The sequence below is a fragment of the Archocentrus centrarchus genome, chromosome 23, assembly GCF_007364275.1.
Source record: "Archocentrus centrarchus isolate MPI-CPG fArcCen1 chromosome 23, fArcCen1, whole genome shotgun sequence".
In the NCBI taxonomy this organism is placed as follows: domain Eukaryota; kingdom Metazoa; phylum Chordata; class Actinopteri; order Cichliformes; family Cichlidae; genus Archocentrus; species Archocentrus centrarchus.
This window is the reverse complement of record NC_044368.1, coordinates 18,931,122-18,947,984: the sequence shown is the minus strand read 5'-3', so window position 1 is coordinate 18,947,984 and position 16,863 is coordinate 18,931,122. Positions and strand designations below refer to the sequence as shown.

The window sequence follows — 16,863 nt, the reverse complement described above, 5'->3', positions numbered from 1 at the left end:
TTAAATTGTAACACCAGCAGAGTGACGTATGTCTGTGAATAGTTACCACTCTTTTTTTTTTTTTGTTTCCTTTACATGGAATTAGGTCATGTTTACTCTGTACAGAGGCCATGTGACTTTAAACCGCCACTATGCCTCTGTCAGTCAACCAGCCCTGCCCTCTTTTCATTAGTGCCTGTGGGAAGGAAGTGTGCTCAAGGTGAACAGGGGGCGGGCAGGTTTGGCCTCTCAGGTGGAATGGGCGGATGCCCTCTGGAATCTTGTGAGCATGTGTTTGCACACACCCTATCCAGGATATGGACCTCTGGCATGTCCTTTTAACTCTTGTGTCACATTACTGTGGGCAGCTGATCATCTGAATTATAGAAAGCACAAACATTTTACCCTCCTTTATTACCCCGTAGTTGTCTGTATGCTGTCGATATGAGCTGGTGATTTATCTACAGTTTATGCTGTCTGTAATGATCTGTGACACAGGTAATTTTTTTAAACCCTAAAGTCCCTCAGGACTGTAGGGACAAGGAGAGACGGCTTGCCTCTGTACGACTAATCAATGGTCAATAACAGCAGAAATTGAAGTCATCAATTATGTAAGTTTTCTTCTCTGTGAGTTTTAATATCCTTATTCCTTTTTTTCCCCCTCTCTGTCATCACAGTGACTAATCAGCGTTGAGGTGGGTCAGTGATGCCACCCCCAGCCACAAGTCCTCCCGCCGTGCCCCCACCAGATGGCGGGTGGGGGTGGGCTGTGGTGCTTGGATCTTTCATCTCCATAGGATTCTCATACGCTTTCCCCAAAGCCATCACGGTCTTCTTCAAAGAAATCCAGATCATCTTCGATGCCTCCTACAGTCAGATTGCATGGATCTCCTCCATCATGCTTGCGGTCATGTATGCTGCAGGTAAATCCCCGGTTCCATTTGCTTTTATCTGCTTTTAAAAGTGAAATGAAAGTTATATATTCTGTCCCTGGTACCCGACACTACCAAAAACTTCACAGAATGCGAACTTTTTTCAGAGTCAGGCAGAGTAAATAAATAAATACACATAGCAAATGTTAGGGGAATCTGTTCATGTTTCATGTGTCTGAAAGAAAAAAAGTACCATGTGTATCAGAATGCTGGATTTTTATATCACCAAATATCTGTATCTGTGTTAAAATTTGTAATCTCTATTAATAACAAACCAGTGAGGCTAAGTAACATGAGTCTAGGAGGAGATGTTCCATTCAGAAAGCTTAAAAGTCAAAAGTATGAGGAAAAGGGAAAGACACGTAGGATAGGACATGGTCTCTCATCGGTGTCACACACTTTCTACCTCATGACACACTCAGCGGTGACAGGGCAGAAATGGAGCTAGGTTGTGTCATCGGATCACGGCATGGATTTTAATCCACGCAGGATGCTGTCACAGTATGGCACGCCGAGCCTGCGCATAACCAAAAAACTGAAGCTGAACCACAACAACAGCAATAAATTATAATTCCTTGTGAGTCAGAATCAGTTACAGTGTGACAAATTGGAAAAATAATCTACTAGCTGTTGATTGTTTTTCAAAATAAATGGACCTGTTTCCTGACAGGTGAATTTTAATCTCACCAAGGCAGAATTTTCATTTCCACGCACTAGAATTTCTAATAGTTTTCAGCCAGCAAATCAAATTCGGAGCATGATTCAGAGAAATCCTTTATCATCTGAAAATACTGTCACATTGCTACAGCTGGCTCTTCATTTTGTTTCAAAAAATAAGGGCCCTTTGAAGGGTTGGAATTTCGTTTTCAGCGGGTCACCCCATCCACCATATTGCTCTGATCACCTGCTGTATTTCCCCACTTTGGCTTCAAGCCTGCAGCTTTCTGCTTGGCTCTGCCATCTGTCCACGCTGTAATCCTCCTGTCACTCTGTCTTGTGCTGTTGTCACCATCTGTACGAGTCGTCAGCGGGCCTGCAAAGCTCATTTCCTATGCTGTGTAGTGCCGCTTCCATTGAGAACAAAATCTCCATTCAGTAACTGGAAACTGAAAAAATAAGCTTCACAGTGTCTGTATGTTATTATCACGCGGTTACAGCGTCAATATGTGCACTTAATGAGCGAGCCGCTCTTGTTTCTCATTTATTCACATCAATTGTAGCCATTCAACCATTCATTAAACACCTGCTCGCCTGTTCTGACTCTCACGCTGATGAGTCCATCAAAGTTTGAATGTTTAACACCTTTCTAATTTCCCACTGCTGCTTCTGTGTGTGCATTGGTGTTTACTCGGTCCTGTCTTTGCTGTGAAGCTGCCTGATAATGAGCCTACAGTCCCAGACGCTCACAAGTAATAATCTGAATGGTCCGGATGTCTGAAATGACCCTTTACTTATTACCACTACCCTCTGCTAAGCTTGTTTCTAAGCTTGCTAACCTTTTGATGAACAAAACACTGAAAACTAGCAGTTTTGGCTCAATAGATCGTATTTTTTTAAGCCGGTGAGATCGTGTGTGTGAAAGCCCAAATGACATGAGGTGTGCAAGTTTAGCGTCTGTCTGCTTTAGCTGGAGACAGTGCTGTTTTTTACCAGTCAACTTCTTTCTGCCAGTTCGCTAATCAGTCACGTTAAGGACTTAATCACTTCAGTCCTTCATCAGGAAGATGAAATAGGAAACTTGTTAGAACTTGGTGGCTTCTTTTTGTTCTGTTTTTGTCTTTTTTTTTTTCCTCTCTGTGATTTCAGCCATGCTAGTAGAATAGCTCTATAGATGGAACTGTTGGTCAATCAGTCCATTATTTCTTTTCAGTGGATTGACACGAGATTTCGTACTGACATTTTAGGTCCTCAGAGGAAAAATCTTCCAGACTTTGGTGAATTTTCCATGGCCAGCTTGTCAAGACTTTTGCTTTATCCAATAGTTTGATTTATAATGTGTTTGTTTGTTTTGTCCCAGAAGCTCTCTGGCATCCATTTGTATTCTGCTTGTTGTCCAAGTCTGATTGACTGATCATGTTTGAGTGTGCTTTGGTTGTCTGCAGATTCCTACTCTGAAATCACAAGTCATCGTCTGGGAATCATTTAACTTCTTTTCCCCGAGGTTTTAATTTGCATCAGTGACCACTAAAGAGGAAGTCTTGAAACAGAGGGATGTACCGTAAATTCCGGACTATAAGCCACTACTTTTTTCCCACACTTTAAACACTGCAGCCTATACTAAGGTGTGGCTAATGCATGCTTTTTTTTTCGTTCCCCCAAAAACATTTTGCCTCATAACAGTAGACCAATCAAATTGATAAGTAGGTCACAGAGGTCCAATGGACAACCCTCAAATGAGCTGAAAACAGGGGAAGGATCCAAAAAGCTCTCTAAGAGATTTCAGCTGTCAGTTTCCACTGTGAGGAACATAGTGAGGAAACGGAAGACCACAGGCAAAGTTCTAGTTAAGGCTCGAAGTGGCACACCAAGAAAAATCTGAGATAGGTGGAGGCGAAGGATGGTGAGAAGAGTCATAGTCAACCCACAGAGCAGCTCCAAAGACCTACAACATCATCTTGCTGCAGATGGTGTCACTGTTGTTATGGAAATGTATTTATCAAATGAGAGAGACAAGATTCCTTTACATGGTTTTTATTCTGCTGCTTCTGCAGTGATGCGGACGCTGCACCGGTCCATCGTGGTGAAGAGGGAGCTTAGCGTAAAAGCGAAGCTCTCGATTTACCGGTCGATCTACGTTCCTACCCTCACCTATGGTCACGAGCTTTGGGTAGTGACCGAAAGAATAAGATCGCGAATACAAGCGGCAGAAATTAGTTTCCTTCGAAGGGTGGCTGGCCTCTCCCTTAGAGATAGGGTGAGGAGTGCGGCCATCCAGGAGGGGCTCAGAGTAGAGCCGCTGCTCCTCCACATCGAAAGGAGCCAGTTGAGGTGGCTCGGGCATCTGATTAGGATGCCTCCTGGCCGCCTCCTGGGTGAGGTGTTCCGGGCATGTCCCACCGGGAAGAGGCCCCGTGGTAGACCCAGGACACGCTGGAGAGATTATGTATCTCGGCTGGCCTGGGAACGCCTTGGGGTCCCTCCGGATGAGCTGGAGGAGGTGGCTGGGGAGAGGGAAGCCTGGGCTTCTCTGCTTAGGCTTCTGCCCCCGCGACCCGGCCCCGGATAAGCGGAAGAAAATGGATGGATGGATGGATGGATGGTTTTTATTCTCGTACGAGGAGAAGTCACCCCACCCCCCCTGTTCTCCCTCTCCTTAACCCAACCATAAAGAAGAGGAGATCCTCTCCCAGTTACATGTCCTTGCATAAAGAAAAATTAACCAGAAGGACACTAAAACTAAAGAATGTGACCGCACTAACACAGAGGGTCCTGAGAGAGGAAGGGTGTGTGTGGGTTACAGATAAGGGAATGGTCATCTGGACCGTTTTTACAACCTACAGGTCGCTTCATGGTCACACACTCCATAGCTGAACAACACAAAAGAGGTTAAGGTAAAATTTACCATCACACTGTGCATCGTTCAACTATTCAGCACACTTTGCACAAGGAGAGGCTGTATGGGAGAGTAATGCAGAAGAAGCCTTTTCTGCGCACACGCCACAAAGTTGATGATGCACATTTGGACAAGCCAGCTTCATTTTGGAATAAGGTGCTGTGGACTGATGAAACTAAAACTGAAGTTATTTGGTGGAAAAAGAACACAGCATTCCAAGACAAACACTTGATACCCGCAGTAAAATTTGGTGGTGGTTCCATCATGCTGTGGGGCTGTGTGGCCAGTGCAGGTACTGGGAATCTTGCTAAAGTTGAGTGTCGCATGGATTCCAGTCAATATCAGCAGATTCTTGAGAACAATGTCAGTGACAAAGTTGAAGCTGCGCCAGGGCTGGATACTTCAACAAGACAACGACCCTAAACACTGCTCAAAATCTACTAAGGCATTCATGCAGAGGAACCAGTACAACGTTCTGGAACGGCCATCTCAGTCCCCAGACCTGAATATTATTGGAGATCTGTGGTGTGATCTAAAGCGGGCTGTCCATGCTCGGAAACCATCAAACCTGACAGAACTGGAGATGTTTTGGAATGAAGAATGGTCCAAAATACCTTCAACCAGAATCCAGACTCTCATTGGAAGCTATAGGAGGCATTTAGAGACTGTTAATTCTGCAAAAGGAGGATCTACTGAATCTTGATATCATTCTTCTTAGCACTTCTCTTAAAGCAAGTTAGCATTTGGCTAGTAGTCCCATTCACAGAGCTCCTTGATATTACTTTGACTACTTTTTGGTATTTGTATAGAAGTTATCTTTGGTTATTTTATAGGATAAATCAAAAATATTATATAGATTTTGAAATAATAACCTAACCATTAGTTGCTGGTTTATAGCCCTGAGAAGGTGTGGTTGAAAGCTGTAAACCCAGTATGGTGGATTTCTGAGGGAAATGTTCTAATGAAAGCCTTTGGCATATTTCAGCCCTACAGCGCAATCCTCGCCTCACATTACATCAGACAGCAGTGAAGCAACCGTCCCTGATCCACTCAGCACAGCGAGTGTCGCACTGTGATGATGTGTGTAATCTGCATGCTGTGTGTTTTTGTTGGATCGGTGTCACTAATCCGGAGAGCGAGAGAGAGCGCTGACCTTGGGTGTGGAAACACTGCACACTGAGTTACACTCGCTGTTACTCAGGTAGAAAACAGGATACAAAGGATAGTTTCTCATAAGGAAAAAAGTCAAACATTTTTAAGGTTTTTCATTGATGAGAAAATATACTCACCTATATGTCCTACCATTCATTTATTCTTATTTCCACGAGGAAGCTGCTTTAAACCACGATGCCCCGCTAAATGCACACTTTTAACTTGTTTTTGCTCTTCAGAAGAGTCACTGAGAAACTTTTTTCTTGAACTTGAAATGCCATTTTGACCTCATTAATAGCCTGAGATTACTGTATTTTGCAGCAGTTTGCACACACGACTGTTTCCTAAGTAGCCAAAAAGAGAATTGTTGTCAGTAACATCCACGGATTATCATTAGAAATGTAAAGTGTTGACATTTTCATCTCTGTAAAAAAGAAGACATGGCTTATGTAACTTACTCAGAAGCACCTCTGCGGTGAAAACTTTCCCCACCCTGACTGATGCAGCCGCTGAATGCAACCACCTTTAAAATTCTCTTTTTTAAGCTTAAAGCCACCATGTTAGCATCATCCAGTATGTTGCTTCTTACAGTTGTACAAGCCTAAACTTTACATCAAAGCCTCTTGTCAGCCTGAAAATATGGATAAACTTTTATCACATAAATAAACTGGGTTTTAGGCCGGTCTACTCTCCGTTATTTCCCCGAAAATATCCGTGTAAAGGGTCGGCAGTCAGAAAACCGTGTCTGTGTCTTCTAACAGCAGAACGGCTTTTAAAAGTTGTTTGCCTCCATTTCTGTCGACTCTTTATCCTGTTTGAAGTGTGATGGATAGCCGGCATCCATCACGAGCCGTACCAGCCTCTTCGCTGCAGCTCACATTAAAGGCTCGTGGAAATAAAAACTGCATTTCTATATGTGTCGTTCCCTTTTGGGATCTAGGTGGTTATATTTAGTTTGGGTCTTTGTCCACTGTGTAATGAAGTCCACGCTGTCTGGCCAGGAGATGATAAGCTTTTTTCAAGGGAGGTAATGTGCAGGCTCAGGGGCTTCCTCATCTCGGCCAATTCGGGTCCCGCCAAGCCCGCGAGAATACTGATCGCTGCTGTGGATGCAAATGAGGGGAACTTTCCTCAAGGTCGAAAAAAGATTCATGCAGAGCAAATTAAGTGAGATGACTCCTCGCCCAGTGTGGCTTTTTAAATTGCACTGGGCCTGGCAGAAATATGATACATCTTCTGCCTGGTAATGAGAGCATTATTCAAAAAAAAAAAAAGGGGGGGGGGGGGGGGGGGGGGGGTTAGAAGAAAAACACATCTTTCATTACTTTTCTCTTTCCCTGTTCGATTTACACCTCCTGTACTTAAAATTCAGTAGAAGGTTAGGAGACTGGGCCAGTTAAAAGATGCTTGGATTCCTAAAAAATTCTTACTGCTGCCTCATTATAAGTGGGGTGCTTTGTACAGAGGAAACAATCAAATGTTCTCGCACATTTCAAGTGGAAAAAATGCAAACAACAGGACATGAAGTGCCACAGCAGCAGTATAATCTAAAATGTTGAGTCGACCATTTTTAGTTAAAATTCAGTGAAGTGAGCAATAATGCAGAAAAATATGAATGAAAATATATTCCAGGGCAAATGGAGAATACAAATACTGAGTCATTAAGGTAGAGGAAATTTTCCCCATCATTGTTTTATAAATGAAATGGACTTCCTGTCTGGTTTTTATGCAGGCAGCACTACATTTTAATGACAATAAATACTTGTACTTATCATCTCTGCTAACATTCTAAAACACTGATCATTATTTTTATGTTAACCCTGAATCATTTAATTGTTTTTACTGCTGTGGATGCCACTCACAGTGTGATGACCCAACTCCCCAGTTCCCATTGGCTTAACGGAGCCAATGGGAACTGGCTGGTATTCCTTTCCAACCCACAGCTTTAGCTTTCCTATTGACTCATGCTTCTCTCATCAGTTGAGCATCCATTAGCACCAGGCATCTGTTTTTATTATAATAAACCATAACTTTATACTGCTAAATAGGACCCGATTAAGTTAGCAACCACGTGGCAGAGCATTTAGCAGCTAGGGAGCCAGATGTTTTCCCTTCTGAGTTGCTGGACCAAGGCTGCACTAAAATGAGGGTTAATATTTATAATTAAATTCATGTTATTCGTGTTATTAGGCGATTGTCTGTCAGTAGAGTGTTAACATGATGTCCTGTTGACCACAAGTGAGTAATAAATAGTACAAATACTCCAGCTTTAAAGATTTGATCCTGACCAGTGTAGGCTTTTTAAGACCAATGGCAATATTGTTGATTTGAAAAAACAGCATTCCAATATATCGGCCGATTTTTTTTTTTCTTCTTGCAGACACATAAAACATGAACAGATTTTCCCAACATTTGTTATATGTAGTTATTTATTTACTAATTTAAGCTTAGCCCGACTCTGCTTGGATCAGCTGGTTATTGTGCTTGTGGTATTAAGTGTGTTGCTAACAGGGAAATTGCTGAGTGCCCTCTGATGGACAAACTATACAGCATCAACACTCAACATTCATTTTTTTTTTGGCCATTATAAATACCAGTACAGATAGATCAGCAAATGGGTAATATCGGCTGATAATATCAGCCTGCTGATAAATCAGTTGGGCTGATTATCAGTATCAGATTCAGTGCTGATATTTAGGAATTTCGCAGTAAAGGTGCAACCCAATATTTATTACAGTTCGTGACATACAGTGAAAGGACTAGAGTTCACAGCATAGTAAAACTGTGAGCACAGTTAATGATGCTTTGAAAACTGTTGTCCTCGGAAGCTAAGAAGTGCCTTTTTGAGATCTAATAGATGTTTTCCTGTTAGCATTTGTTTAATAATATTTATGCAGACCTCTGTTTTTACTTTTAAAGAATTCATTTAGATAACATGGTCACATTAGGGATTTGTTATAATCTAATTAACCTAATTTAAGACTGGCTGCCAGCTCTCAGTGTCACTACACAGGCTGAAGTTGCATAATTAGTGACCTCACATGCTCACACTAGGCGACTCTTTTGTATCACCTTACAAATATGGATTCAGTGAGTAAACAGTGAGTGTTATCTTGAAGGTTGCTTGTTTGCGATGCATACAAAAACGCAGCCCGGAGAATAAAATGTTACTTAATGGATTTTGACACAATGCATTTTTTAACATAATGAAAACTCGTCAAATGGAATAAAAAAGTAATTTTTTCCAATCAAGTCTCTTCTGATTAATCACACTGTCACTTTATTTAAATTGATTTGACACAAGATGGTGGGAGTGCCTTGTTTAAAAATGGAAACCAGCCTAGTTGCTGCTATTAATAGCTGCCGGGTTCTGGCTAGCGTTCAACGCTAACAAGATTAAGTCATCATGCGCACACTGTCAGTGATCTTGACAACCGTAAACATGCAACATGTGGTTTGATTTTCTGTCTTCCATTTTTTGCAGGTCCCATCAGCAGCATACTGGTTAACACATATGGCTGCAGGCCCATCGTCATGATGGGGGGCTGCCTCTGTGCCCTGGGCATGATCTCAGCTTCCTTCTGCAACAGTGTGGTGCAGCTTTACATCTGCATGGGGGTTATTAGTGGTAAGTCCATCCAAATCCATTTAAGTCCAGTTAATTTGATTAGACTATTTCTAGGAATCAGGTTAAAAATAAAACCTGTTAAGCAGAAGAAATTATTTGCTTTATGTATTATGTATTTTATATACCATCTAAACAATACCTTATTTGAACTCTCACTACTTCGCTTGGCTTTATGTATTCCAGAAATCAACAATAGTACAACAGTATTAACACAGCCCATTTAAATAGCATGAATTTACCATCTAACTCTTAATGTCTACATGTGGGAAGTAAAGCATTTAGTGTCTTGTTCTACTCTGAAGCGCTTTAATGGCATCTTATATGGCTAGTTCTCAATGCTCAAAGTTTTTCCTTACCTTTTTAAGAGTATAAGCCCATTTTGTAAACTGAAAATATTTGGATTAAATGGATTAAATAATGCATGAACCCTAATTAATTGAAAATTTCAGACCACACAGAAACATTTTTAAAGCTAAACTCGGGGTCAAAACCTCCATATTAAGAACCAGTGCATTACAAGAAGCTAATTAATTATTGGTAGCTGTATGATTTGGGTAATTATTCACATTTACTCCTGGAATGCAGCCAAATTTGAAAAATGTGTTTCTTATATTTTACTTTTTTAAGTGAAAAAAAAAATGCTGTTGTACAAATACTGTGAACGTATACACACTACAATTTTAACAAAATCTAGAGCCTACAGCCTACAGTCATCTTCTGCAGGCAGGCAGTGTGCACAGTGATAATGCAGATCCACAGCAGAGATAATGTTTTTTTATTTAGTGCATTAGCCTGCTAATATTAAGCCTCTTAATAAGAACTAATAAGCTAATAAGCACAAAGCATAGCTGTGGCTGTGGTGTTCTGTGATACTGATTATTGCAACTGCAGTTAAAACATAATTTTTCAACTATAATGTACTTCTTTCATCATAGGACTTGGGCTGGCCTTCAACCTTCAGCCAGCATTGACTATGATAGGCAAATACTTCTTTAAGAAGCGTCCCATTGCTAATGGGCTGGCAATGGCAGGCAGTCCAGTCTTCCTCAGTACCCTAGCTCCTCTCAACCAGTATCTCTACAATCAGTTTGGCTGGAGAGGGAGCTTCCTCATCTTGGGTGGTCTGCTGCTGAACAGCTGTGTGGCAGGTTCACTCATGAGGCCTTTAGGGCCTCCGCCCAGCAAGGTCAAGAAGGATGAAGAGTTGGCTATCATTGCTACCACGACGAAAGAGAAGCGCAGTTTATGGCAAATTGTTAACAAGTACCTGGACTTGACCCTCTTCAAGCATCGCGGCTTTCTCATTTACCTGTCAGGCAATGTCATCATGTTCATAGGCTTCTTCGCACCAATTGTCTTCCTTGCTGCCTATGCGAAGGACATGGGCGTAGATGAGTACTCCGCTGCCTTCCTGCTGTCAATTCTGGCTTTTGTTGACATGGTTGCCAGGCCCTCCATGGGGCTACTGGCCAACTCACGCTGGATTCGACCCAAGATCCAGTACTTCTTCAGCTTTGCTGTGCTATACAATGGGGTGTGCCATATCCTCTGTCCACTGGCTGACAGCTACACTGGCTTGGTGGTGTATGCAGTATTCTTCGGCTTTGCCTTTGGTATGGTCAGCTCAGTGCTGTTTGAGACCTTGATGGACCTGGTTGGGGCTCAGAGGTTCTCCAGTGCTGTTGGACTCACTACCATTGTAGAGTGCTGCCCAGTTCTCATTGGGCCACCATTAGCAGGTACAGTCTTTCTGTTTGTGAGCATATTTCATTCACTTACCTGCTTCTGTTTTATTTGCTACAGTCATAGAGGAAAGATAGCGTCTCTTTGCAGTCACTAGATTTTGAAATACAGTAGCTGGTGATATGATACGAACATGATACCATTCTAGAAAACCAGTTTAGTACTTTGCACCCAAAAGTTAACCAGTTGATTGTTGAAATCCCAGAAATGGTAAACAAAAAAAAAAGATTTTGCCACACAATTTATCCTTTACATGTGTGTTTGGCTAGTATTCTAATCAAATCCTAAGTGACTCTAGCTGACTTTGAGACATTTCCTGTTTAATATATCTGAATATTACATTTTATAACTGTGGAAATATCTTAACATTTTCTAAATTGTGTACTGTCTTGCAGGGAAGCTCGTCGATATCACAAAAAATTACAAGTACATGTATTTTTGCTGTGGAGCTGTTGTGATTCTGGCCAGTATTTGGCTCTTCATTGGAAACTTCATTAACTACAGACTCTTGGAACGTGAGAAGAAGCATGCAGAGATGTATAAACGGACTGAGACAGAAGATCCGGACCAAGCTCAGGATAAAAAGGAGGCTGATGGAAATGCCTCTGAGGTACTGGTCAATGAAAGTCAGAAAGATGAGCAACCTATGCAGCGGGAAACCAACATCTAGATTGTTCTACTCTGCCAACACCTCACTGTCACTGCTGCAATCTTGCCACATCCCTCCACTACGATCAGACTGAACTCCAAGCCAAGAGGTGCCTCCCGGTGTTCCACCAGGCTCTAGTTGGGGTCCTCTACTTCTCTAAAACTAACTGCCAAAGCAACATTAATGTTGTAGAAGGCTGTGAGGGATAACATCACTTTGACAAAACATAAAGTGTAACATACTGTATGCATGTGAAGAGGCTAAAAGTCAAAATGTTTGTGAAAAATACCGCAGTACTAACTGTATTTTCTTTTTTGCAACATTCACCTTAGATAGGAAATGCTATAAACTGCAGCTTGGGGACAAACACTCATACAGCTTGGTGGCTGTTTGAGTCAATACAAGGGAATATTGTTTGTGTCCTACAAGAGTGGGACAAGTGGGAGTGATCATAGCAGCAAATTTAGATAATTGGCAGATAAATTGGAAATCTTCATCAGATAATGCCTAAAAAAAGTATTATCTGCTGTCATTTAATAAAATAATAATAGTAATGACTTGGTTTATATAGCACCTTTCAAGGAACCCAAAGTTGCTTTACATACTCTTGCTTTACATTACTGTGCATATTAAAGTCAAAGGCCTCAGTGAATAGGTGGCATTTCAGCTGTTTATTGTAGCTTTTCTGTGTGACCCATCAACAAATATCATTCCGTTCTTCCTTCTGATATGACCCAAATGCAACATCACCTTGTTGCCATTATTCCAACAGCACCAGCAACCAGTGTTCAAAATAAGATAAGCCTCCTTAACAACATACTTGGTCAATAAACAAAGTTACTAAGGGAAAGCAATGATTTTTTTCTTTCTTCATAGCTTCAAAGATATTTCTCTCACTGAGACAGTGTCCGTTACTCGTGATTGACCACAGACTGCAAGTAATAAATGGACATAGCTTCTGAGTGTGAAAAGTGAAGCGAGTGCGAAAGTGCCTTAAACATGCATCATTTTTTAATGGCTGCCAGCGGGTGACAAATGGTAGTCCAAATGTATGGAAGTCAAAGGAGATCACTCGATCTGCAACCTCAAAATACACTCGTGATGAGCTTATTGGCTTTCAAGACTTATTAAAAACAACGTGAAGTTAATTTAGTAAATTACTGTGCATATTAAGACTCAGAGGTATACTTTTGGGCAGGCCTACCTTGTGATTGGCACATGGCTATAGCAGGAGCCTGTAGTCTCCCCCAGTTTCTCAGTGGGAACCACTCCTTGCTCGTTTCAAAACACCAAGGTGGCAGCAGAGAAAATGCTCAGCTCGAGGCTTCACATTGGGACTTCACTAATCAATGGGTGACGTCATGGTGGCTAAATCCATCTTTTATATACAGTCTGTCCCTGAATGACACTAATCTCGAGCTCTGGGTTCAGGCACCAAATTATTTGATTTATGTCATTACATTTTGACAGTTTGAGGCAGTGTGGGTTGTTTGAGGTTCTTTTCATACCAACTACACCAATATTTGACAAGCTAAATGGAGGGCGCTAAATTGTTAGTGCAGATTTCCAAAGCAAATGAAGGAATTACCTTTGGCCATAATAATGAACACACCCATTCTCAAACTTGTCAAGAATGGGATGCTTCCTAATTGCGCTGTGCTTTATATGGCAACTGGGTGCCCTAAAATTCCCACTTCCATAAATAAGGAACAGATGTGTTCACAGCTGGCGCCCGTGTATTATTCTGCCCATCCGAGAACTGTAACACTGTGCAGTAAAACCTGCACAAATGTCCCAGCTCTGATCGAGTCATAAAATCCTGCATTAAATGTCTTGGGTTCCATATTCTCATACTCAAATATACAATGTGCTGCACTAAAAGAGAAATTGCCACAATTCACCCCAAACTTCATTATGAAATTGCTGCAATTCAATAAATTTAATTATGGTTGAATGTAATTTCCTCTGTGGGCCTTAATAAGGTATTAATGACCAAAAACCATAGACTAAGAGTAGTTTTCTACATATGAAGCCCATAAGCAATATACTCATATTGTAATACAGCTATACAGGGAAATGTATTAGTGACCAGTGACACTCCTTACTGTGATACATTGCCTTAAATGTAGGGTAATCAGTGCAGGGGAGATGTACAGTGAATACTTGAAAGTATTACACAAAGCTGATAAATCTTTGTGGTAAATGTGGCCCACTTTTTTTGGTTTCATTAACTTTAAAACTCATGAGAAACCAATGTAATCTGCTCCCATTTGTCTCCTAACATATCTGTATATGAGTGTTAAAGCTTTAAGTATTTGTGTTCTCTATGCTGCAGTCATTAACGAACTCATTAACTAATTCACTAACAGCACCCATACCAGTAGGTTAAAAAGTATGAAGGAATATATTACTAATTAGCAAATTCTAATCATGATATTCTGGATGGCTGTATGGTTGTTATAAATGTCAGTGTTGTTCAATATTCTATCCATTCCATGTGTCTTTTTGTAAATGTCACCCTGTTGTGCTGTTGATCAATTTTTGTCCGAAAACCTGGAGCTAAAACTGACCAAATGATATCCTGCCACAGAAAGTAAGTCGAACATATTTGCAAGTAATCATGAACACACTGGCTCTTTTCTCCCCTTTTTAAATAGTGAGATACTCAGAATCCTGAAAGCAGATATCCAGCTGTGTAGCAGCTCATGCCTCGTCTTTACCTGAGTGAGCAGTACTGTGATATCCTCTGCAGGTGGGTTTATAGGGAAATCCGATGAGCCCGCTGCTGTTTTGCTTGGCTGCATGAACTCTGAGATGGATATCAGTGAATAGATGTTTTAAATGACTGCTGTTTTTGTTTGTTTGTTTGTTTTGGACCTGGACCTAGTCTTCTGTATGCTTCCCTTTAAGAATGACAGAGTTAATCTGACTCTGCTAATATGGCCATTTGTCAATCTCCACAAATACACTTTAGTTCACCAGCATTTCATGCCACTGTTAGACAGTATTTTTATATACTAACACAGCTGTGCCCTCCTACATTTAAACTTTGTGAATGTGAATGCTTGCACTTAATTACTGGAAAGGGTCACTATGAATGCTGAACAATCACTTTCTACCAAATAACACTGCCCCCTGCTGGTTTCAAACCACCAAGAAAGGTAAAGAAGGCCAGCCTGTTAGAGTTTTACATTTACTTATTTATAAAGTCAAAATAAGGTTTTAGTTTCATGGGATGCACGAGCGTTTTCTTCTTTTTTCCTTTCCTAGATTATAATTTGTTGGTATTTATATGTTGAAGTATAACACAGGACAAGACACAACAGAAATACATTTCACCACAGTTTCATTCCTTTTTTTTTCAGTGCACAGTTTCCCCATAATTTAAAATGAAGTGTTGTTCTTACTGCAGACGCGGTATACATATTTTTAGTTCGGTGGTAATTATGCAGAAAATAATAAAGTAAATAAATAAATAAATCGCCTACCACTAAATTAAATGTGTGAAAGCAAACAACATGCTTGGAATTTTGTTGAGTTCTTATATATATGTTGAATTGCAAATCCATGAAAGCATTTTATGTTTTTGTTTTATGCTGTTTATTCTAAGGAGTAATAACTAAATCTAAAAATATAACTTACTGAATGACATACACCAACAGCCTTATCAGTTATGGTGTAGCATCTCAAAAACTGTGTTTTTTTTCTTTTTTATGTTTCTATATTTACAAACAAGATTTATTTTGAGGTTTGCATAAGACCAAATTAAGCAGCAAAATTACATTATAAAAAATACAAATAATTAACCCCCCCAGCACTGTTTTTGTAAACACAGTTAACTATTAAGCAGTTTAATTTATTATCCTCGTGTGTACAGAAATGATGTCACTCTGCTGTCAGATATATGCAGATGTCAGGGTTGTGGGGTTGACCTGGACAGCACTTTGCAGCTACCACCCTCAGCTTGTTGGATTGATAGTAGACTGGAGTTTGTCATTCATGGTTCAATAAAGAGGAAGAAAGGATCAAATGATTCTGAGTCTGAATGTACTACAATAAAATTTAAAGTTTTCTTTTTTGAGAATTTTTGGAACCAAAATTTTATTTTCAATTCTTTTGTATTCCAAATGATCTTAAAAAAAATAAAATTAAAATTCTAGTTTGCAGATGCAGATCTTCCCACATGTGTATCAGGCTGCTTTATGTCGATGTGGAGATCATCATGTGTCGCTGTTGATTGTATAGAAGGTAGTTTGCTTCTGGGAGGCTGAGGAATTGTAAGCTAACTGTGCCTTATTGTGCTAAACTGATCATTATAAACATGAAAAATGCTACTGCTTTAACCACAACACCTGTGCGCAGGTTATGTCCTTGCTTACGCTGTGTGGATGGATGGATTAACTTATGTTGCTGAAAGTAAAAAGAAACTCATTCCTCACTGAAACCACATATGAACAAATACGCTGATGATGTGAGAATGTGCAGCACTGAATCCGATCTAAGTATTTTTTATCATTTGTTCGGTCTGACAGTACTCACTAATGTATGTATTGTATTTATGGGGTTTTGTACACATAGTCACAGATCCAAATATTTCTGTGTATGGAAATATATTAGTTTTGTTGTGTGTGGTGTGTTTGGACCCTCACACTGTAGTTTGTCTCAGCAGTAATCTCCGTCTGTTTCATCCTTCCAGTAGCAGATGTAATATGTGCTTTCTCATCGGGGCAACTATCCTGTACAGCAGCGTTTTTCAGATTGTTTCGTTTTTTTCCACTACCTCTGTAGCTGTCATGTCAGAGAGGGGAAAAGAACCACACGGGTATAGAAAACTAAATTCTGTTTTTGTAACTATAATATAGATATCACAAACCACACAAGCTAAATAAACTATATATATCCACATAAACTGTTGTCGTTGACTGATTATTATCTTATGCTTTGGATGATGGCTAACAAAATTTAAACCAAGCAGCAGGCTGTATATAAAGATGACCATAGCCTCTGCATCTGAAGCGAAGTGGAAGTGTTTTAACCTGCATTCTATCTACTGACCAACAGGAGGCGACTCCTCTGTAGCCAGAAAAAAAAGGCCTGATTGGTCTATTACAGTGGTTCTCAAACCCAGGCCTCGTGGCCCAGTGTCCTGCAGGTTTTAGATGTGTCTCTGCTTCAACACACCTGAGTCAAATATAGAAGTCCTTAGCAGGACTCTGGAGAACTTGAC

General features: G+C 40.5%; 1 protein-coding gene across 2 annotated transcripts in view; it reads left to right on the top strand.

The window, feature by feature from the left end:
- LOC115773241 (monocarboxylate transporter 2) overlaps positions 1 to 16,545 on the top strand; it is a 29,500-nt gene extending 12,955 nt beyond the window's left edge. For both annotated transcript variants that reach the window (XM_030719815.1, XM_030719816.1), the window contains exons 2-5: positions 657 to 902; positions 9,101 to 9,244; positions 10,180 to 10,983; positions 11,383 to 16,545. In XM_030719815.1, the coding sequence (XP_030575675.1) occupies positions 686 to 902; positions 9,101 to 9,244; positions 10,180 to 10,983; positions 11,383 to 11,657 (1,440 nt within the window). In that variant the 5' untranslated portion in view covers positions 657 to 685 and the 3' untranslated portion in view covers positions 11,658 to 16,545. The remainder of the gene's footprint in view (positions 1 to 656; positions 903 to 9,100; positions 9,245 to 10,179; positions 10,984 to 11,382) is intronic.
- Positions 16,546 to 16,863: the final 318 nt, after the last annotated feature.